At 40.1% G+C, this 27,148-nt stretch overlaps 1 protein-coding gene across 1 annotated transcript; it reads right to left on the reverse strand.

Moving 5' to 3' along the window:
• Positions 1-582: 582 nt before the first annotated feature.
• Positions 583-26,223, reverse strand: setx (senataxin). Its single transcript, XM_060890288.1, has 25 exons — positions 26,059-26,223; positions 24,026-24,216; positions 23,569-23,776; positions 19,425-19,534; positions 18,084-18,300; positions 17,878-17,997; positions 16,013-16,181; positions 15,624-15,717; positions 11,958-15,482; positions 11,532-11,628; positions 10,712-10,885; positions 10,182-10,405; positions 9,885-10,034; positions 9,618-9,768; positions 9,066-9,167; positions 8,454-8,566; positions 7,714-7,785; positions 7,384-7,533; positions 7,157-7,264; positions 6,774-6,949; positions 3,808-3,900; positions 3,216-3,404; positions 2,918-3,013; positions 2,734-2,821; positions 583-1,951 (listed from the first exon to the last, which is right to left on the reverse strand). The coding sequence occupies exons 2-25, from the start codon at positions 24,212-24,214 to the stop codon at positions 1,547-1,549; spliced, it is 7,020 nt and encodes a 2,339-aa protein (XP_060746271.1). The 5' UTR covers positions 24,215-24,216; positions 26,059-26,223; the 3' UTR covers positions 583-1,546.
• Positions 26,224-27,148: the final 925 nt, after the last annotated feature.

Raw genomic sequence — 27,148 nt, forward strand, 5'->3', positions numbered from 1 at the left:
TTCAATGTTCTTTTTATACTGTTAAAGATACAGCAGGATGGCAAAAGTTTCCTCCTAAATTTAGTTTACTGTCTGTGTAGTTGCAGACGTTCTTCATAGGAGTTTCATCCTGAGCTAATGTAACTGTCTGTATGGTTACTAATGTTCCTCCTGGGTTCATGCTTTCTCCTGAGCCTAGTTTTCAGTCTTAGTAGGAGTATTGAACGTTCTCCCTGAGTTCACATTACGGTCTATGTGGGGTTTTCAAATGTTCTTACTGTGTTTAAACACGAGTTTCCACCAAAACTTAGTTCACGGTCTGTGAACTCACGCTCATGCGAGTTTTCTCCCACTTCCCAAACCATACAGACAGGTAGGTTGGCTACACTGTACTGCCCCTGAAAAAGAACATGCACATGTGGTGCTCTGCTGCGACTTCTCATTTTGTGTAAACTGGGGCCAGTGGAATATATGTACATGATATCTGATGTTTATTGCTTTACATGTTAAAGGAATCTCGATCTTTCGAAATGCGTAAAGTGATAAAGGGAATACTGAGGATTGTGTCTGAAACTGTATTTAAATACTGACATTGATAAATGATTAAAAAAAATATATACATTTATTAATATTGATGATAAATAATGTGGAGTACGAGCACACTCTGGTGGTGTATTACAGCATTACACATACGTATACCTCCACTTCTTTGGTTACTTTGTTTAAGGCTGGTTTATTTAACGTTTAATTACACAAATAGAGCGATGCTGCACCATGGTTTCACTGCCACGCTATTCGTTTGGACAGGATGCAGCTTAGGATGAAGCAAACATACCAGATATTTACTCCAATGGAAAAGAAGAAAAACCAAAACAAGGTTCCATACAAAAATTGTATTACAAATATATAGATCTTAAAATATGTACAAAAAAAAAAAAAACTCAGAATTTGAAAATATATTCCTGATTTACAATTTCAGAGCCATTTTTAGACACAGTTGAGAAATTTGTTCTCAAATTTTAACATTTAAGAACAGAAAATAAAAAGCTCTCCCAAATCTTCAACTAGAGCATAGCTTTCTCTCAACTGCCATTGCACGGCTCTGAAAATATTAAAACTGAAATAAAAGAAGCAGTAGACTGCTCCAGATTGTCCAGTTTGTAACTGTAAATGATTGCCACTAAAATGTTTTGAGTTTTTTTTTTTTTTTTTTTAAATGAAATTCCAGCCACATAAAAATGCATTTAGCCACAAAAGTAGAAAAAAAGCTTTGTTAGAAGAGCATGAGAGTTTTTTTTTTAGACCGTCAATATCCATTTTAGATTTTTGCATAGATATGAAATTTTGTATTGAAAAAGACGCAAAACGTAACATATAAAAGTCTATTACTTATAACTTACAAATATGAGAACAAATAGTTAAAAAAAAGCTGACTAGCATTATCTTGGGTACAGTGCTAATGTGGTTTAAGCAAAGTCACAAGTTACCATTATTTTACACAAAAAAGTTTACTGTTTAGTGAAAACTACCATGAAATGACAGTCAGAGATAAAATTAAATGCAAATATTATTTCCTAGATGCCCTAGAAGAAGAAGAAAAGTGAGGTTCTTGATGTCGTTCTAAAGTCAAAGGAAAGGAGCGTCCGGAGCTTTGGTCTAGACATGCATCTGAAGCCCGGCGACTGTGTGGCCTTGGTCGTGAGAAGCTTCGGTTCCCACCATCATGCTCACTGCTGGCAGGAAAAGGCAATTGTAGACGTGGGTCTGAAGGTCTAGCATGTGTTCTGTGGTCTCTTTGTCCATCAGAACATGCAGGATTGGACATGTGGTTGGGGGGGTGAGAGTATCTACGAGGGGGGTGAATCGGTTTCAGCACCTTCTGCACAAACTTGTGAAAGGTGGACTCGGTCACTGTGATCGTGGCGCCACGTTTCACTGCATCCTGTACCAGTGCACCCCAGTCACTGTGCTCCTATGGGAAAAGAAGAAAGGTTGGGTAGGGAAATTAGGGTTACAAAATTGTTTACAAATCGTACCACCGTGTAGTGGAAATTTTCACTTTAGAGATGTTCACACGAATCTGTCCTTCTATGCTTCTATATTTCCCATGGCTGGTAGTTATTGTGACTATAGTTTCTTTTCAACACTGCATCTATCAGACCTTTCCCGTAAGACCTTCGTTGTTCCCGTGGGATTAGTTTGGTCAGAAGATGAGCAGGCGATGCTTCTAAACCAATGGTGGATGATGTTTTGGCTTTTACATGTCCCGTTTCATTTTTTTCCTGTCTATAAAAGCCTGATATCAATGATTGGGGCCCTTCCTCTCTGATTTTACTCATGGAGTGTTGGGTCCTTCTGCAAAGCTGAACACAATAAACCGTGGAACCTTTTTTACTCTTGCCCATGCCTATCGGTGTGATATTTTTTGCTTTAATTCTCTCAAACCTCAAAACTTCCACAACAACCGTTAACCAAGTAACTATATGTTTACACTAGCAAGCAACTCTGACATGAGATGAGTGATTTTATGTAGGTGAGCAAAGCCGAGCCACAATTTCAACAACAATGTGTGACAAAACAAGCAAGATTTAAAACTTTCAATTGTATGCAAATTAGGTATGACTGTTAAAGAGACAAATACAAACAGCAGGCTCAAATGTTTTTTTGGCACCAGTCCTGAGATGAATGTGATCCTTTGTGTCAACTGACTCATGTATATCAGTACATTTTTTCCCCCTTCCCCTACCCCTTTACCTGGAGTGTACGTAGATGTCCCAGAATAAACAAACTGGATTTGGCTCTAGTTATGGTCACATTCATCCTCTGGCGATTTGCGACAAACCTTCATTTGTTTAAAATAAAACAAGATAAAATCAAACTGTGCATAGATGATTATCAAGCATCCTATAAAACACAAACCCCACAAAAATGGTCTTACCCAATAGAACCGTTTTCATTGCTGGCTCGTACACAAGACACAATGATGCAGTCTGTTTCCCGGCCCTGGAACCCATCCACAGTGTCCACTTCCACTCTGATCACACACAAATAGGTTCTAGATTAGATTTTGCAGGTGCATTAAAAATTATACTTCGTGGTGGTGTATAATGTCTGACATTAAAATGAGGATTAGAAATGTTTTAAAATAAATAAATAAATAAAAATATTCTGCCTTCTTATAGACTAAGCAAGGAGGGAATGCACTTTTTGGCATCTGTAAGAGACTCTTTTCTTACTGTATGTATTTTTTAAATTCTTTGTCTGGATCCTTCTCAATTGCCTGCTGGATGCGTTGTTTCTGGGCGTTATATGGTGTGATGATGCCAACACGCAGCGGCTGTTTTTCCTTGCGCTTGGCGTGATTTTCCCCAAGCAGCTTAGAAAGCAGCACAACCAGCTTGACCTCTTTGCAATTACTAAAGGAACTGATGGAAGTACAGAGATATGCATTAAGAGTAAAAAGAGTAACAGGTTGTGTATGACTATATATTAATGACCAGTTACATTAGGTGTACATGTGGAAGTTTACATTTAAAATCTGTCTAGTAAAGAAGTGCTGACCAAATTTATCTGCTCCTATAGACTTCTGACCAATACCAAACTTAAATATCTTGAACTTCACAATCGTGTCATTATACTGAATATGTGACGAATAACTGCCAGCTTCCATTGCTTTTTGGTCAGTATTTAAGATATGAATAGCTAAAGGTCTGCTGATCAAGTCGATCATGCATGTAAGTAAAATGCACATGAAACTCAGAGTGGTGAAAAGCATTCCTGAAATTTAAGCACATTTTCCTCCCATGTGTTTATTCCCCCCCAACTTACTCTCTCTCCTTGCTCTCTCTTCCATCAGTCACATCAAACACTCTGTAGGCTTCAAACGGCCAGGAGGATGAGCACAGCTTCTGAGCGGTTTCACTATGGGGCGAGGAAAACAGATCAAAACATACCGACTGCATCTAAAAACAAATATCCAAAATTCCTTATAGTAAATTTATGGACTCACTGGAAGAGGGGGGGACAAAATGCAAGACTAGGATTTGGAAACACACTATACTCCAACTGCTGTTTTATATTATATTGTATTAATACTGAAACTATAAGATTTATTTAAAATAAAAATAAAAAAACCAACCACTACTTAGTATTCTGCTACTGCATGTTATTTCCAAATTCACCATCACACAGTGTCAGTCTTGGTAAACATGGTTTATACCTCCATCTATTATCATGGAAAACATCTGTTCCCTCTCCAATAGGATAGAGAAGCTAACAGCACTAACCCGGTTGCAGAGAGAATACCATGAGTGCAGCCTTATCAGCCTGAATCATCTCACATCAGACTCACTGGTAACTCCAGATGGTTTTAAAAGTGTACGAGCAAACAGGAAAGTTGCCGAGAGCGGTAAGATTATTGTCATCGCGATCAAGGTGTATGTACCACCTTTAGCTGATGCCACGAGTATTACGAGTGTTGTAACGCAGTTACAAACCCAGCACCCGCAGTCTCTCCTCATCTCTGGTGACTTCAACCACACCTGCCTACCTTCCACACAATACGTTCAATGCCACACCAGAGAACATAAAACACTGGACCTGCTGTATGCAAATGTAAAGGACACCTACAGCTTGTTCCCCCAACCCTGCTGGGCTGTTCAGATCACAACCTCCACCGTCTGCTTCCTGAATACTCACCCAGGGTGAAGTGTGAACCACCAATGGAAAAGTCTGTGAAGATCTGGTCCGAGGAGGCCAGTGAGTGAGGGAGACTGTTTCAATACAACAGACTGGGATACACACTGCAGCTCTCATGCTAAGGACAGTGATTGTCTCATCTACTGCATCACAGATTATATACATTTCTATATGGAGAATACTGTACCATCTAGGATAGTACAGTGTTTCTCCAAAAACAAATCCTGGGTGACCCCGGAGCTCAAAGACCGCTTTTACTTCAGGGGACAAAGTAGAGCTTAAGAGAGTTCAGAAGGAGCTCAAATAAGATGAGACGGTGCAAGGAGAGCTACAGAAGGAAACTGGATTGGTTAACACAAAATGATGTCCATGATGTGTGGAGAGGACAGAAAATCAATTCAGGACATGGACAGAGTGGAGGGAGAGGATCAGTAAATGGTGATCAGCTCTAGGAAAAGGAGTTGAATCTGTTCCTACTTCCTTCCCAACCAGCATTCTCCCTCTCTACCCTACTGCAGACCACTGGAGTGAATCAGCCCCAGACTGCTCAGGGACTGTGCTGATCAGCTATGTGGGGTGGTCAGGTACACGTTCAATCTGAGCCTCAGCCTGGAGAAAGTCCCAGTCTTGTGGAAAACTTCCTGTGTGGTTCCAGTGCCAAAGACTGCATACCACTACTTCAGACCTGTTGCCTTAAACTCCCACCTGATGAAGACCATGGAGAGGGGATCCTCCTCAATCACCTCCGTTCCTTAGTGAGCACAGTGCTCGACTCACTGCAGATTGCATATCGGACTGGCATCTGTGTGGACGACGCAATGATCTACCTGATGCATCCCTCTACCCGGAGACCACTGGGAGCACTGAGAGTCCTATTCTTTGACTTCTCCAGTGCATTCAACACGATATAGCCATCACTGGTGCATGGGAAGCTTGAGCAGCCGGGGTGAATTATTACCTGGCTGCATGGACAACCTAGTCTGCTGGGTGGGAGGCAGTACAGAGCGGGACAGGCAGAAGCTGTACAAGCTGGTCAGGAAACCAGCGCTGTCCTGGGCTTCCCATTGGAGGAGGATGTTAACCAAGCTGACATCTATTAGGAACAACACCTCTCACCCCCTGTATAAAGGCTTCTATGTATGGGACTAAAGACCCTGTGTAGCTTTTTCAGCAAAAGACTGCTATACCACCAGTGTAGGAAGGAGTGCTACTGCAGGCCGTTCATATCAGTGGATGTCAGACCTTATAACACTGCATTACAGTGATGTTATTGTGCAATATTTTATACATTTATTTGTTAAACTTTTTTTTTTTTCATAAAGAAAGTAAAGTCTTTTATACCTGCATTTTAACTGTCTGTGAGCTGCTGTGATAAGTGCATTTCCCCATAGTGGTATCAATAAAACTTCTTATCTTATTTGAGCTAAATTGTGTGCTAGTTAGTTAAATGTTAACCTTAGGGGTGTGTTTGTTTTGGTGATTTCAAATGTCAACATTGGCTTTCAAACATCGTACACCCCAACTTTAAGGAACCCTGAAGGAAGCACGTATCTCACAGACGCAAGTACACCACTCACATTTTTGTAAATATTTCATCATTTCATGTGACACCACTGTTCTACACGCTGTACACTTTGCTACAATGTAAAGTCGTAAGTGTCATTTCTTCAGTGTAAATTTGCTGTCCCTAATTTCCAAGGTCTCCAACATCCACCAGCTCCAGGATGTCATCATGGAGAAGTGGAAGAGGACACCAGTAGCAACCTGTGACGCTCTGGTGAACTTAGAATGTTAAGGCAGTGCTGGAAAATAATGGAGGCCACAAAATATTGACACATAGGCGTGTACTCACGTTTGTGGCCAGCGGTTTAGACATTAATGGCTGTGTGTTGCGTTATTTTGAGGGGACAGCAAATTTACACAGTTATACCAGCTGTACACTCAATACTTTACATTGTAGCAAAGTGTCATTTCTTCAGTGTTGTCACAGGAAAAGATAAAATATTTACAAAAATGAGTGTGCACTCACTTCTGTGAGATACTGTAAATGTAAATCATTTATCTTGCCATGTGTGGGAGAAGGAGAGATCTCTTACGGGTCACTTTTTAAATTGTAGTCGTAGATGTACTTGGAAGGAAACTCGCAAATGTCGGGGTGCATGCGGTACTGAACACGGAGGAAGACGCTGGGGGACAGTTGAGTGTTCTGATAATACAGGCTTTTCCAAACCCGAGCCATCAGTGACTGGTCATAGCCCAGCTCTTTGGCCCTCTAGAATTTCACAAAACAAAACAATGATTAAGGTAAGAACAGTAATATCTTAGCGTTTCTTGTAGCATTTTACATAATGACCCAGTAAAAGTCTGAAAAATGTTTCATTTCACAAATGAATGGATTTTATTCTAAGGTGGAATAAAACAGTTCTTGTGGGTGAACTTGGTGATGATCACTTTTGTAGTTTATTCTAGTCTAAAATACCTGGGAAACAACAGTTGGTGGGAGCTGCATGGGGTCACCCACTAGGATAAGGTTTTGGCATCGATAAAGCAAAGGAATCAATGTTTCTGTTTCTTTAGCCTGCCCTGCCTACAAGAACACACACAAAGCACTTATTAGTATACATCTCAGCCATGAAACTTGATAATTAGAATACACTTAATACACAGTAACATCATGTTTAATTAATCTTACTCAAGTGTACAGACCTCATCAACAATAACACCGCAGAATGGCTCGTGTCCAAGACGTCGGAAAGCGGATTCGAGGAGGACAACACCACTTGTGCTCAGCGTGCAGCAGATCACATGAGCGTCAACTAAAATACGCGACTGCACGGCTTGTTTTTTATTACGAAGCTAAAGACAAAGAGTGAGATTAAGAGAAGATTGGCAAACTGAAAGAAAAGGTAAATGAATTTTAAAACAAATATAACTGACGCTTTGCAGGTTAGCATAATGTAATACATTTAAACAGAATACCAACTCTGTTTTCTTTTTAGATGCATGTTTTGTCGAAAAGTTCAAAAAGATATATACCTCCTTTAACTTTTGACTGAGGTTCTCCCTTTCGCGCAAGTAAACTAGCTTTCTTTCATTCAGCTGTTCAAACTGCAGAAAAGACAAAAAGTCCATAGCATATATGGAGTAAGAGCAGGATCAAAGAGCAAGAATGGAATACTTAAGATTGCTGTCTGCTTTAAAAATGTACACAATTAAAATAAATAAATATATAAATAAAAGTTTTACATAATGAACCATAATCACGTGCAATTAACTGCATGTATATAATACCAAGACACCAAGTGCACGTTTTTGTCTTTATCCTTAAATGGATAAGGAGAGGCATCGTAATTTCCTGAACTGGCTCCCAAGTGGTATAACAGCATAGTATTTATCCAGCTGTCATGAGATCACAAGTTTAAATCCTGACAAAGTTTCAAGCATCTGTCACTGGGAACTTCAATGTCGCTGATTTCCCTCTTTAAACCGCTGCTTGGTGCAATTCTGTAAAGTGCCTAAAGATGTGAATCACAAGCAAAACCACCTAAACTACTTCTAATTTATTTGTAGCCTCTTAATGGAAAAAGTACATGTGACACCATCACAAATCGTAAGATTACAATGGAAAAAACTAAGTAGTCACTTTGGTGGCTGTGGAACCAAGTGGAGGATGCTGATCAGTTTTTAAGCCTGCTCTGCAAAAATAAAGATGCGCATTACTAAGAAGGGGAAATACTGGAAAGCTTTAGAGTACGAGATGTATAGTAGTGCCTCACCGCAGCTGATTTTTTGTCGGTCTTGGCACACTGCTGAGACAGTGTTTCAATCTTCTTGTCCAGTTCTTCCTTCCTCCTCTGGATATCAAAATCACGTATTTGTTGCGCTTTCTCTGCACAAAAATGCACAAAGGATATCAACGTTACAGAAGAAATGAAAGGCGAAGAACTGCTAAGGGATTGACAATGCTGATAAGGAGTGATGGTCATTTTTCACACACACGTTAAAAATGTGGCACTCCCTTAATAGTTTACATTATGTAGAGATTTTTGAAACGTTAGTTGCTAGTAATAGTATTGAATCACACTGATCACCAGAGAATTGTGATTCCGGCATTCAGGGTGAACTTTACCTACCAGTGTACCTCACCAAGCTTGTAATAAATTAGAAATACCACTGCTACTAGACCACCACTGACAAATTATTAATAAATACATTTTAAATGAACATTCTAACCACTGTCACTCACAAAAATAATTTAAACCTTACAATCCACCTGTTGCATAACATTCTCATAATAAATTAAGCCAATAGGATATTGGATCACGTTTCTAACGTACCATGAATGTACCATTTTACGGCTCAACTGTATATGCATGCTTTTTACTCACCCAAACCTTTCTTGACCTGGCAGTCAAGGCTGAAGAGTTTGAGGTCTTTAGAAATGGTCCTCTCGCTCCCTAGTCGCACCAAGTTGATGTCACCACAGTTCCCTGTTGATACAATCTTTTAAGTAATGTGTGTAGATGTTTACATTCACCAAACTGAACTAAATATTTCCATAAGATTTTAAAAATAAATAAATAAAAATCTCTTTGCCAATCTTCACTGTATGCATGTAAGGCACAACAAATTTGCCTTGTATGGACTTTTGAAGGCTTCGCCAGATGCAAAGCCACCACAGTTCAAAAAGACTGAGTTAGAAGTGAAAGTTATAAATGAAGTGTGTTATGCAAAGACTTGAGTCTTTGCCAATAAAATCTACACATTTGGTAAAATGTGAAAAACAATAGACAGTAATTACTGTAGATCACAGACACTGCTACATTAATTTTTTTTTTGAGACAGAAAATCCCCATCCCACACCAAATGACATGTTTGTACATATGAGCACAACCTTTACTATAAATGCAGTGATGTAGTTGTGTAACCTTTACTAGTACCTTGTGGAGCACGGATGTCCAAGCACTTTTCTTTAAATGCAATAATGATTTTCTTCATCAGGTTGTCAATGGCGGCATTAGATGGGGCACAGAGCAGAATTCTGGGTCTTCGAGACTTAGCGTACCTAGTCACTGAAGGACTCTCAGCATCCTAAAGAATTCACAACATACACACCCAAATGAGGAAACCACTCCAATGCATATGGAGAGTAAGGGAAGAGAAGGAAGAAAGAAAGAGAGTACGCACACACAAACAAAAAGACTTACAGAGAGAAGTCTGTGCAGCATGCCAACTATGATTTTGCTCTTGCCAGTTCCAGGTGGTCCATGTATTAACAAAATCTTTGGAGTATTCTGCTTCCTTTTCACCATTGCAACACCACAGCTGATTGCTTTGGCCTGCTCAGCATTATATTCCTACAGGGAATAAATAAATAAAAAAACAAAAAAAAAAAAATTACACATATACATACATTATATATATGTATGTATGTATGTATGTATGTAGGTATGTATGTATGTATAAAAATGTGTGTGGTCTACTGTTTCTAATCACTTACTTACAGGCATATCTAGGATCGGCGGCCCATCCGGGCAGGGCATGTAAAACTTTATGTCTGGCTTGAGAATCGGATGTAACATTTTGCTTTTTTGAAGCAAACACAGCGCTCTGAATTCACGCAAAGTACTGACCAGGGAACCAATCCGTTCACAGCGAACGTCTTGGGTGTTAACAGAGGCCACATTTCCACGCGTCTGAATGGTAAGGTTTAAGGTAGAGAGATGACCTATATAGTGAAAACAGCAAAATCTCAGCTGTGTTGCATGATTTAATACTGATCAGCATAATTACTCAACCCAGCACTCTATCCCATTGACCCAGGCTGTCCCTTAAATTTCACAAATGTATTTAAAATACAATTTGATGTTGGGAAGAGAGCCTTAAGCCTTTGCACTTTAGAAAAAAACAAAAAAAAAAAAAAAAATCATGTTTTTTGTTAACACCATTCTCAGCTTGTTCCTCTCCAATCAATATACTCTGAACACAACAGTATTGCACATTTTAAGTTTTGTACACACCACCACATACACACCTCCTCCATTACTTAACACGTTGGATCGCACCACACATCCAAAGTGGGCATTAATCTCAGGAGAATCTGGCTCATCGTTAGCATATGCTCCAGTGTTCTCTGGCAGCCAAAGGAGCACAAGGTCGTCATCTTTAAGATACAACTGCTTCGCTTCCTGCTCAGCATTAAGGCTTGCTATACAAAAGACAAACATTTAAATATGGTTACATATACTACACAGAATAAGATCAGAAAAAACAGCACAAATATATAATAAATCAGTCAACACTGAGTCACTCAGCCAACAAGGAAAAACAAACTATCCGCAGGTTCTGAAACACTCAAACCAGCCGATCTGGGACCAACCACCATGATCACCCCCTTTCCCCATATTCTGATGTTTAATGTGAACATCAACTGAAGCGCTTGAACTTACCAGTCATATCTATACCAATTAGAGGCCTAATGGTTAGAGAGTTTGACGCCTAACCCTAAGGTTGTGGGTTCGAGGCTCGGGCCGGCAATACCACAACTGAGGTGCCCTTGAGCAAGGCACCGATCCCCCCCAACTGCTCCCCAAGCGCCACAGCATAAATGGCTGCCCACTGCTCCGGGTGTGTGTTCACAGTGTGTGTGTGTTCACAGTGTGGATGGGTTAAATGCAGAGAAGGAATTCTGAGTATGGGTCACCATACTTAGCTGTATGTCATGTCACTAGATAACAGCATGAACTACAGGGGTTATTATTAAAGTAGTTAATAAGTGTCAAAATGTTACTGTTACATTTCTTTGCAATACTAAAACCTTGATGCTAAAAATGTTCACAATAAGATGAATGCACCTGTAAAAGTGGCAGCGGCAATGCGATTTCTGTATTCAATTCCCTGGACCTTCAGGAAAATTTCAAATTTCCGACCATTAAGCCATTCGCTGACCATCTACAGGAGGAAAGAAAGTACTTTAAAATGTACCATGAAATACAAGGCAAGAAAACACGAGTTCTCACACACACACAAAATTGTTTGAACAAGGAGTCATAAATTCCTTGTTTCCTTAATAACAAAAAATTCATTCCTGCAGCTTCTAATTTTTTTTTAGGTAAAACTTTTTTTTTTTTTTTTTTAAAAAAGGGGGATTTTAAGGGTAAAACTGAACAGAAATACATAGGTTATGCATCAAATTCTATACTCCCATGAATGTGCATAGTGCAAAAGTACACTGAACTGGTACATGTTTACGGCAGTGCAAAATGAACCATTAAACTTACCTCTTCAAACGTATTAATGAGCAGAAGTGGGTACAAGGCATTAAAGTACTCCGTATAGCTAGAGAACGTTGTTGGTACTTCCTTTAGGGCTAATGGACACAAGTCTTGAGGCGTCCCAAAGGCTTTATAGTTCTCGAACATGATGTACTCCCACTTCAAAATAGCCTGTTTTAGGTACGACTGGTCAAACATTGGAGAATTATCAAATTTTCTACTTTGATCAACTGTTGGTGTTCGTACTGATACAGGCATTTCTGGTCTGGAGTAAGTCTTATAGGAAGGTACGTGGGGAGCAAATGTTACATTAAAAGACGGCTTTGAAACCTGATTTGGAGTGTGCAGGATGGGTCTGGGTGGAATTGGTTGGCTAAATTCATGCTGTGGTGTGGATTTTGGAATTGGTGGTGGCACGGCTGAGTGTGGCGGCATTGCTGAGGGTGGCGGTGGCAGCATTGCTGAGGGTGGCGGTGGCGGCATTGCTGAGGGTGGCGGCATTGCTGAGGGTGGCGGCATTGCTGAGGGTGGCCGTACAACCTTTGCCTTAGTAACATTACCAGCAGGTAGAGGGTTGGCTACTTTTCCCATTTCTTTAGCCAAAGAGGCACTGCGGGAACATGACGTATAAATCTTTGTTGGAGGCTTTGCTTTTTTCTCAGTGAGCGTGCTAGGTTTTATCAACAAAGGGTCATTTGAAGTGGATGCAGTTGAAGCATCAGGAAGTGACTTCTGAATAATGTTGCAAGATACTGGCTTAAGTGACACACTTGTTTCTGCTTCAGAAATATTTGAATGTTTCTCATCATACTGTTCCTCCATTTGTTCCATTTGAGAGCATAACTCCATGTCCGTTGGTTCATTTTGTGTAAAGGACATCCATTCATCATCATAACTGTCACCACCATGACCATTTTCATGCCTGGATTCTTTACCTTCTGTGATGGAAACACACTTATTGTTTTGAAGGGAACTGAACTCTTTACTTTTATTGGTCTCATCCCAATCACTAACTGTATTTTTGGAGTCATTTGTATTACTAGTATTGACTTCAGTGGTACCCAATTTATTGTCCATCCTTCTCTCAGGATCAGGCTGAGAGCAGGGAAGGAAAGAGTAATCGTCCTCCTCATCTCTTGGTTCCTCCATAGTTTCAATTGCAGGTTTTAATTTGGGCAGGGTCTCTGGTACAGGACGCTGGTATGATTTGGCAGCAACAGGAGTGGCTGATGTTGACTTCTCGAGCATACTACGGCTCTGTCTAAAGTACTGCAAATCTTGTGATGCAATTAACTTCTTTCCTTTCTTCGCAACAACCTTCGGTTGACGAATTCTTTTTGACTTCGGTTGTGCGTCAACATGCACATTCTGGCCATGCGAACGAAGTTCACCCAACGTGACCAAGGAACGCTGTGAAAACTCAAAAGCTTTTCTTTCCTTCTTTTTTAACCCCAGGAGCTCTGCTGGAAGTTCTGGTTCAACACGTTTGCGAACCTTTTTTGTTGGAACTACTGCAGGGGTGGATCGTAAAGGTGTAACAGAGGATGCAGAGGTACCTCTGGAAGGGGCAATAGTAAAGGGTGGTACAACAGAGGATGAAGTCAGCATTGTGGAAGAACTTGGTTTAACAAGATCCTTAGATATGGGGTCATGTGGACGCTTCTTAATTTTTTGACTCAGGGCTGCAATAACAGGAGGCTTTTTGCACAGCCCTCGTTTGCCTTTATCGGTCGGGACTCTTTTTTCAGTCTGACCTTTGGAATGTTGAATGAAATCACTTTTTTCATTGGAACTAGGTTTGGGTGGGATGCCTGATGAAATCGGTTCCTGTGGCTGTTGCTCTTTACAGATTTGTACCTCCACTTGGAGACAGGCTTTCTCAATGTCTTCATCTGAGATGGGCTGAGTATCCATGGGCTCCACAGCATCATGACTGCTACATGCTTTGGAGTCATACTGAAGTTTGTGCTTTTTGGACACATCTGTGATGTCAATGTGTGGCTCATTCCAGGAAGACACCATGTGCGCTTGTGTTTCAAACTCAAACACTTGTGATTCACTTAAATCGTCAAAATCACGTCCTGGGCTCTTAGAGTCAAGATCCTCAAGGGTGTCGCGCTTTACCCGGTTTTCTAATAACTTGTCACTTAAAGAAACACTGTGATCTGAAATGTTTATGCTACTCGCATGAATCGGTTTTGCAGTGCTAGACAACTGTATTGAAATCTGTCTGGTATTATCTGAATCCTCTTCACTAGACTTTTTAGATCTTTTTAGGCGATGCATTCGGACATCAAGGGGCTCATCGTCATCATTATCCAATTTCTTTTTTGAGGATTTGCTAAGCCTGGCAGAGTCAGGGATCTTAGATTGTGAGGTTGATGGCTGTGGGCTTACACTTGAGGCATGGCTAATCTCTTTCAAGCCACTGCAATTACCCTGTTCATCCTCAGTTTTTAATCTTCCCTTTACAATGGTTTGTTTCATGGAAAAATTCTTATCTGCCAACCTAGATTTAATTTCTTGTAATTTCTCTGGTGCTACAATACGACTCCCCTCCATAGATCTGGATTCTGAAATTGGCATTGGGTTGCAAGGTTCTTTTTTTACCTTAATTATTTCCTCATGTCCATCACAGAAACTTTGGCATTCCTCATGATTCCACAGTGGCTCTTCCTTAATAAAATTGGTTGTACCTACCGGACCACATGGACCAACCTCTGCATCTTTGGTTTGTACCTGCTGCAGAGGCAAAGTCACTGTGGAATTTGGGTAGGAAATGACATTTTCAGAGGGATCTGATGGCGGTGTTGGTGGAGCACATGGTAGAACATCATTTGAAACTTTGGGTCTTTCCGTTATTACTTTTACAAGCCTGAGTAAGCATTTCTTAAGATTATCATATTCAGATTTGGATAGATTCCACCCTTTAGAAGAGAAAAAGCGCAGGTGTCGGTTAATTAGGTCCAGAAAATGTGCAGACTCCGGATCCGATCCTGTCCGCCCCCCTTCTTTCAACATGGAGCGAATTAACTTCATGCAGTCTTGACTCATTGCACCCACACCCACTGCTGGCATCAGAGTGCCTCTACCAAAGTGTGAAGTTGAATAGGCTCCCCTGGTATTACAAAAGTCATCAGAAAGTGTAGCACACTGCATCACCATATCTACCCATATATGGGTAAAATAGGACAGTCTTTCCATGTAGCCGTTATTCATGTGCAGTTTAATTAGATCAACAAGGATGCGGATGAAGAACTCTGTCACTTTGTCACAGGTCTGTGTTCTTCCAGAGAGCACATTCTTGTCAACATTGTTCTCCAAATAATGGATAACCTCTCCAACGCATATGCTATTAAGCTCATTCAACTCCATGAGAGCGCGAACGAATGGAATAAACCAAAGAAAGGTGCTACCATATACACGCATGCCTTGGCCCATTTCAGACTGTAAAACATTAACTAGGCAGCTCATTTCTTCAAAGATTGCATTGCCACTTGTGTCACTGTTGTCAGATGAACAGTCCGATGACTACAGATCACAGCATACATGGAACAGAAAAAGGAGATCGGGTTATTTTATATATACACACACACACGTAAATACAAAAACAAAATGTGTAGATTAATATTGCAATTTAATATGGCACACATTTAAGAAAACATCTCTTACTCGACTTGCTCGCTCCATAGTATAGCAGTCATACACAATCTGACTGCAGGACAACAGATCATCATGATTTTCAGGCTCTACTTTCACCCTTGTCCTGATTACAATTAGAGAGAACAGAACAATTAGAAAATAAAAAAAAAAAAAATAAAAATAAAAAAAAAGGAAATTCGTTGTGCTACCAAATAAACCATGTGCATTCATCTTAATCCTACATCCCCAAGCAAATTTACTAATACAAAAGGTAAATTCAATTTCAAGTTTAAAAAAAAAAACAAAAAAAAAAAAAAAAAAAAAAAAACAACCTCTTGCCCTACAGATACTAAACTAAGTGCATTGCAGTATTTAAGTTCATTACAGCACAGTCACAAAGCCAAACAGTTGCACAATACCTTGCAGTTTGCTCTCGAATATTTTCAATTTTAGCCATATAGCTGCCTGCTTTAGTGATAGCCTTAAAAGCATCTAGTGGTTCTATCTGACCCCAGATCTTTGAGCCCAGTCGATCTAGAATGACCAAGAAACAGTGAAAAGCAGGCCAGAATGGATCTAGGTCATCATCTGAAAACAAAACAGATGAAAAAGGAAGCATTAAACATCCAGCTTTTTGGGACAAACATCTTTGGTTTCTTTAGCTAGTCAATTTAATTTCTAGATTTACTGGTGAAGGCTAATGAATATCATTGAAATTAGGAAGTCAGAAAAATTATACAAACATTCCAAAATTAAATTACGTTCACCTTAAGTGCTTGAAAGCAATTATTGTACTTTTCACAGCTCATGAACAAGCAAAAGATAAGCAGCAATGCTTCCTTCACATGAAGAAAGAAAGGCACCATGAATAGACTGACTAAAACTGTTCTAAATGGTGTTCTGAGTACTAAAATCATGAAATTAAATGTCTAGACCAGAAGTCGGCAACCTTAAACACTCAAAGAGCCATTAGGACCCGTTTCCCACAGAAAAAAAAAAAAAAAAAAAAACCCCACACAGGGAGCCACAAAACCTTTTGACATCTAAAATGAAGAGCACACTGCATATATCGTCAAATTTAATGTTACAAGAGCATCATAATCTTAGAATTTAGAATTACATTTTCTTTTAAAAACTAAATATTTATTTAAATTAAATATTTATTTTTGAAATCTACAGGGAGCCGCAGCAGAGGGATGAAAGAGCTACTTGCGGTTCCGGAGCTGCGGGTTGCCGACCCCTGGTCTAGACCCATAGGGAGCCTCAAGGTTATGAAGATAGAATGTAGGTATACAAGTCCTTAAGATAAAAAATTTGGAATTTCATAGTGTTACTTTCAGCAAAGAACTTGTAGCAACTCAATTTAACAGGAGGAGTCATTCAGACAAAGACAGGTCACATTAGTTAGTCAGTCATTCACTCAATGCCTCAAATACTTTTCATACTATGGTAAAATACAGAATAGCACAAGCAAATGAAAACATTCTTGTGTTACATGTCCTAGCTTGGACCTGTGCCGAGCCCGACTTTCTCTAAGCATTTCTTGATGTGCTTCAACAAAGTATGGATGCCCTTCAGATTCCAGTTGCAAGTTTCCCACAGAAATCACTGGTCTGCCTGCCCTTGAATTTAAATGAGCTACAGTTGAAACCACCGTTCAAAGTACATATTTTTCTGATAAGGCTTGCCAAACTAATGCTGTTACTGTTACTTTGCAGGCTCCTCAAAGCCTATTCATGCTTAACAGGCAGACTTATTCCCCCTTTCTACCAGAAAGAACCGGGTGCTGGTTTAGAGCTAGTGCTGGTTCAAAACGGGTCCCACTGGCGAGCCTTCTAAGAACCGATTTGCCTTTCCATGGGCTAGAGAGCCATCACAGAGCCAAGTCTTACGTCGCTGTATACGTCTCATCTTTCCCAGCAAAGCTAGCACAGCAGCGGCAAACACAAACACATCTACAGTATAGCGACATCCGCCATTGTAGATGCTCATGGCTTTGCGAAACTTCATTGACAAACGCGGCGAAGCCGACATGTACGTGCAGCTCGATCTAATTTGCGTAAAGCCTTACTATACTACCCATGAAATTGTCCATACGAGCTTGGTTTTACATTTGCCCAAAACACAACTAGGTAAATAATTTAAAGTCACAGTGACTAATAACTATAATTTTAATGCACTGCCATTTACTGTATAAGAGCATTCACTGCCATGCTTTAGTCATGCTAAAATAAATACTGCATTAAACAATTATAAAGCATAAATTTGTGTGATTGTATTTTACCTTTATTAGAGTCATTCATGGTATTGACAATACATTGGGGAATGCTAGACTGCCCTTCTGGCCCCATTAACAACGAGTCCATGGCTTGTGAGTCCAGCTGCATCAGCAACATACAGATACCTGAAAGAGACATGAAGGATTTAGTCCTGGAAATTCTCTCCACAGCTAATCATAAGTACTTTAAATGCCATCAGAAGACTGCATACCTAGCCAGTAACTCTTTTTATTTTTGGAGTCAAAGAGATGTGGCTGTAGCATCTTGAGCTTGCCAGAGCAGTAAGAGTCATCCGTGCTTAGAAAGTCCACAGTGATCCCTAAATCAATGACATAGAACATGCAGGCAAATACCTCCTGAAGATCATAATAGTTATCTCTGTCCACCCTGCCCAATGATCTGGCAGTAGCTATTGCCCAGCGACGCACCTAATAGGGGACAAGAACCCAAAAAAAAAAAAAAAAAAAAAAAAAAGTTAGTGAATGAATTAAGTTGTGTGGAGAAAATTAATCCAGTGATTACTAAGATTCTACTAGATCATACTCGAGCACCACAATAGCTTGATTAGCTGAGTCGAGCAAGAACACACACACACACACACACACACACACACACAATGCCTCTGGTGATACAAAAGACATTTTTGTGCAATGGTCAGGCAACTACATACTTCAATTCATTGAACTGTTGACTTAATTTCCTAGTCTAATCAGAAAATATTATTACATGCTCAAATAATGAGCAGTTGAATATTTAATATAAGAGAAACGTTTTCATTTCAAAACAACTTGTGTTGCAGTGTTGGAAAGCGAAGCCGAATCATTAGTGTTTCTGACGACTACTTATATATACACACACTATATATAAATAAATAAATAAATAACATACCCAATAAGCCACAATACAACACACAATGTATAGATAATGTAATTCATCAGACTAACACCCCCCCCCCCTCCTTCATCCATTGCTTGGTTTCTGAAGGCTTTCCTTGATGGACAGGGGTCAGCATGAGCTCTCAGCTTACTGTATGTAAGGCTTTGTAGCTGCAGACTGGTCACTGAGGCACTGTGTCCTGACTTCCCATATGCAACAAGGAGCCTTGGGTGTCTGGTTCACTGATCGTACTTCCTTGGACTACTTATAGTAGGTACTAATACCAGGAACACCCCACAAGACTTGCTGTTTTTGGAGATGCTCTAATCCGGTCATCTAACCATCTTGATTTGACATTTGGCAAAGTCACTCAGACTCTTACTCATTTTTTCGGTCCTCAATGTTATTTACTTCACCTGGTTTTAAAGTCTCAGCTGATCAGTATATATAAATGTCAATGCATGAATGCATGCAATTTGAGAAAATTAAAAGTAGTTGCATTTCATTGATGCTACAGGGTCAAACCAAACTTTTCTGTAAAGTAGCCTATATTTGTTGTTGAAAAACTCAGGACAAGCACAATGATAAGAATAAATAAAAATATCCAAACTCCAAAATCCAGCTAAATGATGCAGAGAGATTACACAAGAATTTCCAAATCTACATCTGGACATACTGTTTCATTGGGGTGCACCATGAGCAGGTAGGTTCCCTGATACTGGTCATGCACTGGCAGAGGGTTCCTCATGTCCTCCATTTTGCATAACACATTCACTACCATTTCACCTGGGAGAGAAAAAGAAAGAAATCCCTTAAGAAGAAATCAAAACTGATATACGACAAGCATTTTTCATGCTCGTCAGCTGCCTTATCCAATCAAACAAGGCTTTTAAAATAGCCAAGAATCTCAAAAGGGAAAAAAAAAAAAAATCCAAGTAAAATTGGGTGAACATCCTAAAGATTCAGTATGTTACAGCAATAAGCAAAACCTAGAATTATTAAAATATATTAAAAAATAACCAACATGATTATACATATAAAAAATAAATAAATATTTTAAAAGTGTAGCAGCAGGTCACGTTTTCCTGCAGCAGGTCACAGGCCTTACTTCCTAACCTCACTCATAGGTGGGTTTCCTGTTCCTCATAGGAACAGTGAGGAGTTAGTTGCAATGGAAGAGGGACTATTTTTGAAGTGCACTGCACATCCTGTATAAGATCAGGTTAAGAGAGAGGAAGGCACCCATGTTCACTCACAGACAGACATCATACACCCCCCCATTTTCCATTAGCCCTAGGTGCAGGTCAGACAAGAAATGCTGTTTTTAATTATGATCACTTTTGTGCTGAAGATAAAAGTAATTTGCTCACTATTGTAAGCTTCAATCTGATCTCCCCTTCAGCCACAGCTTGCAACCTTGGGGTAACCATGGACAATCAACTGTCCTTTTCCTCTCATATTGCTAATGTGACTCGCTCATGTTGGTTTCTTCTCTACAACATTAGAAGGATTCGGCCATTTTTGTCCTCACAGGCTACTCAGGTACTTGTTCAGTCTCTTGTCATTTCTAGACTGGACTACTGTAACTCACTGCTGGCAGGTCTACCTATGAACGCAATCCACCCTCTGCAAATGATCCAAAATGCAGCTGCACAGCTTGTTTTCAACCTGCCAAAGTTCTCGCATACCACCCCACTGCTGAGATCCCTCCACTGGCTTCCTGTAGCTGCACGCATCAGATTCAAAACACTGATGCTGGCCTACAAAGCCAAAAATGGACCAGCTCCCTCTTACCTCAAAGCCCTCATCACTCCTCACACTGCACCCCGCACACTCCGATCTACCAGCACTGCTCGACTGGTTCCACCATCTCTCAGGGTAAGAGGCAAGTATACTACAAGACTCTTCTCTGTTCTGGCACCAAGTTGGTGGAATGAACTTCCCCTAGAGGTCCGGACAGCGGAGTCACTGGCTATTTTCAAGCGGCGGCTGAAGACCTACTTATTCAGGAAACACTTCAACTAGCACTTCTTTCCTTATCTTTTGCATTAAAAAAAAAAAATTCCTGTAATCATTGACTTTCAGCCGTCTCTCAAGTTACTTATTTAGGCTTCAATGCAATGCAGGGGTGCTTGAAAGTTTGAGATCCCTTTAGAATTTTCTAGATATCTGCATAAATATGACCCAAGACATCAGATTTTTCATAACAGACCCAAGAGTTGATAAAGTGAACCCAAACAAACAATTTAAAAATATTATACTTGCTCATTTATTTATTGAGAAAAATATAGTATTACATATTTGTGAGTGGCAAAAGTGTTCAAACTTTTGCTTTTCGGTAACATTTCAGGTAACTGTTGATCAGTCCTGCACAACAGCTTGGAGGAATTTCAGCCTATTCCTCAGTCATCTTTGGGATGTTGTAGTAGAAATTTGAAATATCATGAGTGTTTGTGCTTTCATGATAAATTCTGTGTGTCAGACTAGGGAGAGAGAAAACAGGCAGGAAATGTCCCTGCCATAATCGTTCCTACCACAAATTCTCCTGCCATAAGTGTTCCTGCCATGAACATTCCATGTGCTAAAGGGATAGGAACTTTAGGGGTGTGTGTGTGGGTGCATGTGCTTGATAAGATATGACAAAATGATGAAATTTAATCTTTTAAAAACATCTCAAACCATTCTTTAGTAGAACGACTTATCTTGCTGTATGACCCATTTTCTCTTCAGATTCACTTTATGTAAAGATATGCTGACTTTTGTTTAGAATTTGCTGGCATAATTCTGAATTCATTGTTCGGTCAATGATTCCAAGTTGTCCTTGGCAAGAGTTTGTAGTTTGTGGTAGCATCATTGTTGGGGCAAGGTTCTTATCCTGGAATGCAAGGATTCACCAAACATGACGCATCTCGTTTAAACCAAAAAGTTCTATTTAGATCTCATCCCTCCACAAACTTCAGACAGGAAGCAATGCTCTTTATGGAAAGTAGAGGTTTTCTCCTTTTGCAAATCTGCCATGCACACCAAGATTGTTCAGTGTTCTCTTGATGGTGGACTCTTAGGCATTAACATTACATCAGAGAGACTTTAAATTGCTTAGAAATTACCCTGGGTTCCTTGATGACAAAGACTATTACACAACTGGCATTTGAAGTGATTTTTGTTAGTCGACCACTAGTGGAGACGATAGCAATGGATTGAAATTTCCACCATTTGTACAAAATGTCTAACTCTTTAGATATGGTTTTGGAACCTTTTTCAGCCTGATGAGCAACACGTGTTCCTGAGGTCCCCTTGTTCCTGTTCGTGCCATGATCCACTTTCACAAACAAGCATTGTCCCTTACTGCGGTCTTTAAATGCTAATTCTAGAGGTTCACATTCTTCTGCCACTCACAGATTTGCAATTCTGGATCATTTTCCTGAATGATTAAATGACCAAGCATATTTTTGTCTCCCTTGTTTGATTGGGGTCAAATTGTCTTCTTTTATGAGGTTTGTGAAAAGAAAAAAAAAACATTTCTGTATAAATGACAAACCTTCACTCACCACTGTACATCAGAAAGTTTGCAGATCATAATTTTGAACATTTAAATTTATTTATCCTATATAAGAAGCCCACATCAAATCTCTGCATGACTTGGAAGTGCATTAGTTGCATTTAGCAGAAGCACTCAGCAAAATTTACAGATGTAACAGTTAGCAGCAATTTTTCAAATATTTTTTCTTGGTAGTCTTTTCCAAGCATGAATATTACTAGCAATTGCATTGTATTACCGTAAAACTTCAAATAATAGCAGAGTCCCAAATAGACGCCTGTCTCTTTTAAACGCCTGGTGTGACGACAGGTTTGGGTAAATAAAGGCCGGTCTCAAATAGAGGCCTGGTCTGTTTTTTTAGTATCGGGTTGTATTTGCCGATTGTATTGTACTCGCTGCTTGTTGGTTTCCTGGGTACTTCAAGCGTGGTAAAAGCTGGATACGGAGCGGCTGAAAAATTCCTTTAAGGTATGCACCCGTGTTTGTGTGTGCGAGGGAGAAAGAGGAGATAATATATTTCATTAACTTCGGGATGTTATCCTTAGGTATGTGGCCTGACAGTAGCTTCTGATGGAAGTGAGGATCACCTTATCAATTGTTTCAAAGAGGGAGAGCCGAGCGCATCTGGGCGGGAGCTGTTAGTGCAAGCAAGGCAAGCAGAGTTAGCAGAGGTCGGAGAGGGAGAAGTGGGGAGAGCGACGAGGAGGAGGAATTCGCCAATGAACTTGTAATTGTCATTCTATCACATGATTGCAGTTGTTTTACAGGGTAGCCTTCATTCTTTCTTGTTGATGCGTTTCGGGCAACAAGTTCATATGCTCGATGGATTTTAGCGGTAACATATATTGTTCTGCCCGTTGCTGTCGCATAATTTCGTTTGTTTTGTGCTGCCAATAATCTAAGACATTTCTTACATTAAATGATTTGTTAAACACATTCGAATTAATTATAAATAAAACGTAATATAATGTGGTAACCTCCTACTTTCATGCTTGAACATCTCAACACTAAATTAAAGGCCTGTATCTTATAGACGCCTGTTTCAAATACAAGCCGGTGCAGTTCAGCGATTTGGGTAAATAGAAGCCCGGGCTATTATTTGAAGATTTACGGTATATGCAGCCATCACCATAATTAGAATATACCCCTCACAATAAGGTTCTCCCATGGCTGTAGCAAGGCAGCAACACAACACAACAAAACAAAACAAAACAAAACAAAAAAAAACACATGGTAGCATGTTGATTCATAGCCAAAACTTAAACTTTCATGAGTAACTTACAGAGCTCCTGGTGACACAGAAGATAAGGGTATTTCAGCACTTCCACAAGCGGGAATCTCAGCCGGTTGTGAAATTCCTCAGGTGTAACATTGGAGACAGGCAGGTTATAACCTTCTTCGACGAAGTACAGGTCATCATCCTCCAGATCGGCCTCCAACATTTCCCGGAAAACTTCAAGCAGCCGAGTTGTCTCCAATTCCCACAGACGCTGAAGCAGAAGAGAAACTATGTATATAGTTCGTAAAAATAAAGGACTTAATCCTGTAAACAGGACCATTCACATTCTATGATTTTAAGATGGCCTTCATTTGTGTCTGCTGGAAACCCAATAACAACAACATAATCTAGCTTGCCATGTGTGCACCTTGTGCAGTATGGGCATGATCCTACTTGTTTTGTGCCCAATGTGTAGAATGAGCAGTCTGAACACACACTTTTGGTTACAGCTTGTTTGTACCTTGTGCAGTTCCGGGACCATTTCTCTTGCTCTGTGGTACTTCACCACACACTCTAGACAGTAGATGAAGTCGCTATTAGCATCATGCATTTCTTTCTGCGTCATTTCACCAGTGCAATAGCGCTTTAGGACCTCTTTGACAGCCACATCGTTTTCGGGGGACGCGGTACACCACCGACAAGTCTCCATAGCTGCAAACAAACAAAAATAAATAACAGATTTTGTCTTTGCAGTGCACCCAACCATTTAAGTGTCAAAAGGCTTCTCACCAGGTTGGGATAATTTTTGCACAACCAACCAACTCCTTTTATCTGCCCACCACCATTATCTATTTAGATAAAGTCACGGTTTCCCTTCAGCAGTCACATTGAATTTTACTGGTGGTCCAGACCTAGTTTTGTGTCACCCACACACTTAACATGTGGTTACATTCTTAACCCATGTACATAGTCATTAGAGGTAACAAGACCACATAATGCATTGATTGTGATCTACGTATGATTATTATACTATATATGAAAAGAACTTTTGTGCTCCAAATGATCTTAATGCCTCTACCGCATGTGAAGAGCATGCATGTGCAGCATCTCATGTCTAGCTAACATTTTTGGATTGATCATGTGTTTTGAAGATCGTGTTTCTCTTTGGGTTGAGTGATTTATATTCCTTTATCCGTTGCTGAGCCGCTTACTGGAATTCTCCTTCGTTATACTCAAGATTCGGAGGTATAAGGCCTGCTCTCTGGTTCTACTGCTGTTGAGAAGGTTGATATCTACCCAGACTCCTATTCCTGTTACACCAGAGACTTAAACTCCATCCCTCTCCTCCTCATGCACAAGTGAACAAGCCTCTTCCTCATTAAAGTCCTCAATATGAGCCTCATTTCCATGTATGTGTTTTTTCTATCTGTGTGTTTGGGGCCCTCTTCATACCAGTATCTGTTTTTTCCTTTTTTATAAATTCATACCGGTAACAGTTTTATTATTTTAATATCATACTACTCTACACTTTAGACTTCTCCTGCACTGTCTAGTTCTTATTTTATCAACTTTTTTTTTTTTAAATAAAAAAAAATTCCCTGTACTGCAAAATCATTTGCGGTATGACAATAGGACTTCACACTGCACTTATATGCAGGGTTAGGATCATGAGTCACTGCACACACACACACACACCCACACGCTCTTCCCCAACCCCCCCCACACACACTCCCCCCCAACCCCACCCTCCCCATACCCAACCACACACACACACACACACCCCCAACCCAAATCACACACACACACACACACACACTCTCTCTCCACTTCAACCCCCCAACCCCACCCTCCCCATACCCAACCCCACACTCTCTCCCAACCCCACCCTCCCCATACCCAACCCCACCCTCACTTTCCACTTCAACCCCCCCAAACACACACTCCCAACCCCCCCCACCACACACACACTTTCCACTTCAACCACCCACACACACACACACACTCCCCCAAGCCCTGAAAAAGCTTCAGCTGTTCATATAAAACATAAGAGGGGAAAAAAAAAAAATCAGATAGCAGTGATTTTGTTATAGGTATTGTTAGTGGCAGACGGGTTTGATGGCTCCAAAATAAGACAGCTGAAAATATGGAATATAAATAGATGACACTTGATTGACTAAACGAACATCTGGACAGCTGTTTTTAAATAACGTGGCCTGTCAGTTGAATTGTACAGCAGAATTGTTCCAGACATTTCTTTGCATGCTGTAGTCACCTACATGTAACAGTGCAACAGCTTCATGTTCTCTCTCCCCTCAGATAGTGTCCATAAGAGTCTGTTTTAAAATGTATAGAACACTTCCGCTAGCCTGTTAGCGAAGTATAACACGGACACGGACGTTTCATCCCTATGAGGTGAGACACAAAAGCAGCATCCTTTCTGTCTGTCTGTTGTTTCTTCTTGATAATGTAGCTTAGCTAGTTATATAAGTTAGCGCAACACACAACCGGAAAATAAACAAAGGCTTAACAACCGACAAAGTTTTTAAGTCTTACCGGATTTCAGGCTGTAGTCAGTTCATCTCATTCTTTACATACATCGTCAATACTCGTCACCCAAAAACAATACATAAAAGATAAGAAACAGCTAATAGCTGCGTGTTTTGGTTTGCATCCTAGCTAACGTCTCTATGCCCGCTCGTGACGTCACATCGCCTCAAGTTCCCTCTGTGGCGCAGGATGTAGCTGTAGCTTCCGTTTATAACGCACCAATCAGCGTGACCTCAATATTGTTCAGCTGAAATGTTAATCACACGCTATTCTAATGAGTGGCAACGAAACTCCCGGCTGTTACCAAGTTATCAATAAACCATTTTAATTTGCAGTAGCAGACGGATTATTGGAATCAGGTATATAAATCAACGCTCCGTTGTGATTGGTCAAAATGTGATCCATTTTAATCTGGCCGATCCGATAGGTAGATCCTCCTGCAAGGTTTATATCAATGCGCTCGATCTAGTAGGTTCCGGTTGGTGTAGTAACGGCTCATTCACACTGAGTTGCCCTTTCACAAAAATCTGAAGGTGGTCATAAACTGACAGCTTAAAATGATTAGATAAGGAATCTTCTACAGGAAAGTCACCAAGACTGAGGACTTCAAAAAAGCTGGTGAGGGAAGGGACGTTTGTAGCTGCTGTAACAAGTAATAACTGGCTGTTTTTTAACAGAACACGAAACGGATAAAAAGTGAAACATGTTCATTAATAAATTAAAATGTAATTGCAAATTGCTGTGATATACACTATTAGAATGAATAGAAACACCTCAATGTGCTATTATCGGGAAATAATTGTTTTTTTGAGTTAATTGGTTGTATTCCTTATTGCATAGAAGAGACTTTTTAGTTATAGAATGACAGAGAGAAAACGCAATCCTACGCAATCTGAAAAAAAAGTAACACTAAGGGACACGTACATCAGTATAAATTACTTCATGGTGGCCCGTACGGGGAACTTTGAAAAATAATACATAGAATGCCTATGGTATTATTGGAAAATTCAACTAAACAAGGTATCTGTGCAAGGAACTAGAAAGTATCCGATACAAGAGATAGTTGAAAAGCTTCCATCCCATAAAAATGAGCAAT

Source organism: Tachysurus vachellii, chromosome 17 (assembly GCF_030014155.1).
Source record: "Tachysurus vachellii isolate PV-2020 chromosome 17, HZAU_Pvac_v1, whole genome shotgun sequence".
Classification (NCBI taxonomy): Eukaryota; Metazoa; Chordata; class Actinopteri; order Siluriformes; family Bagridae; genus Tachysurus; species Tachysurus vachellii.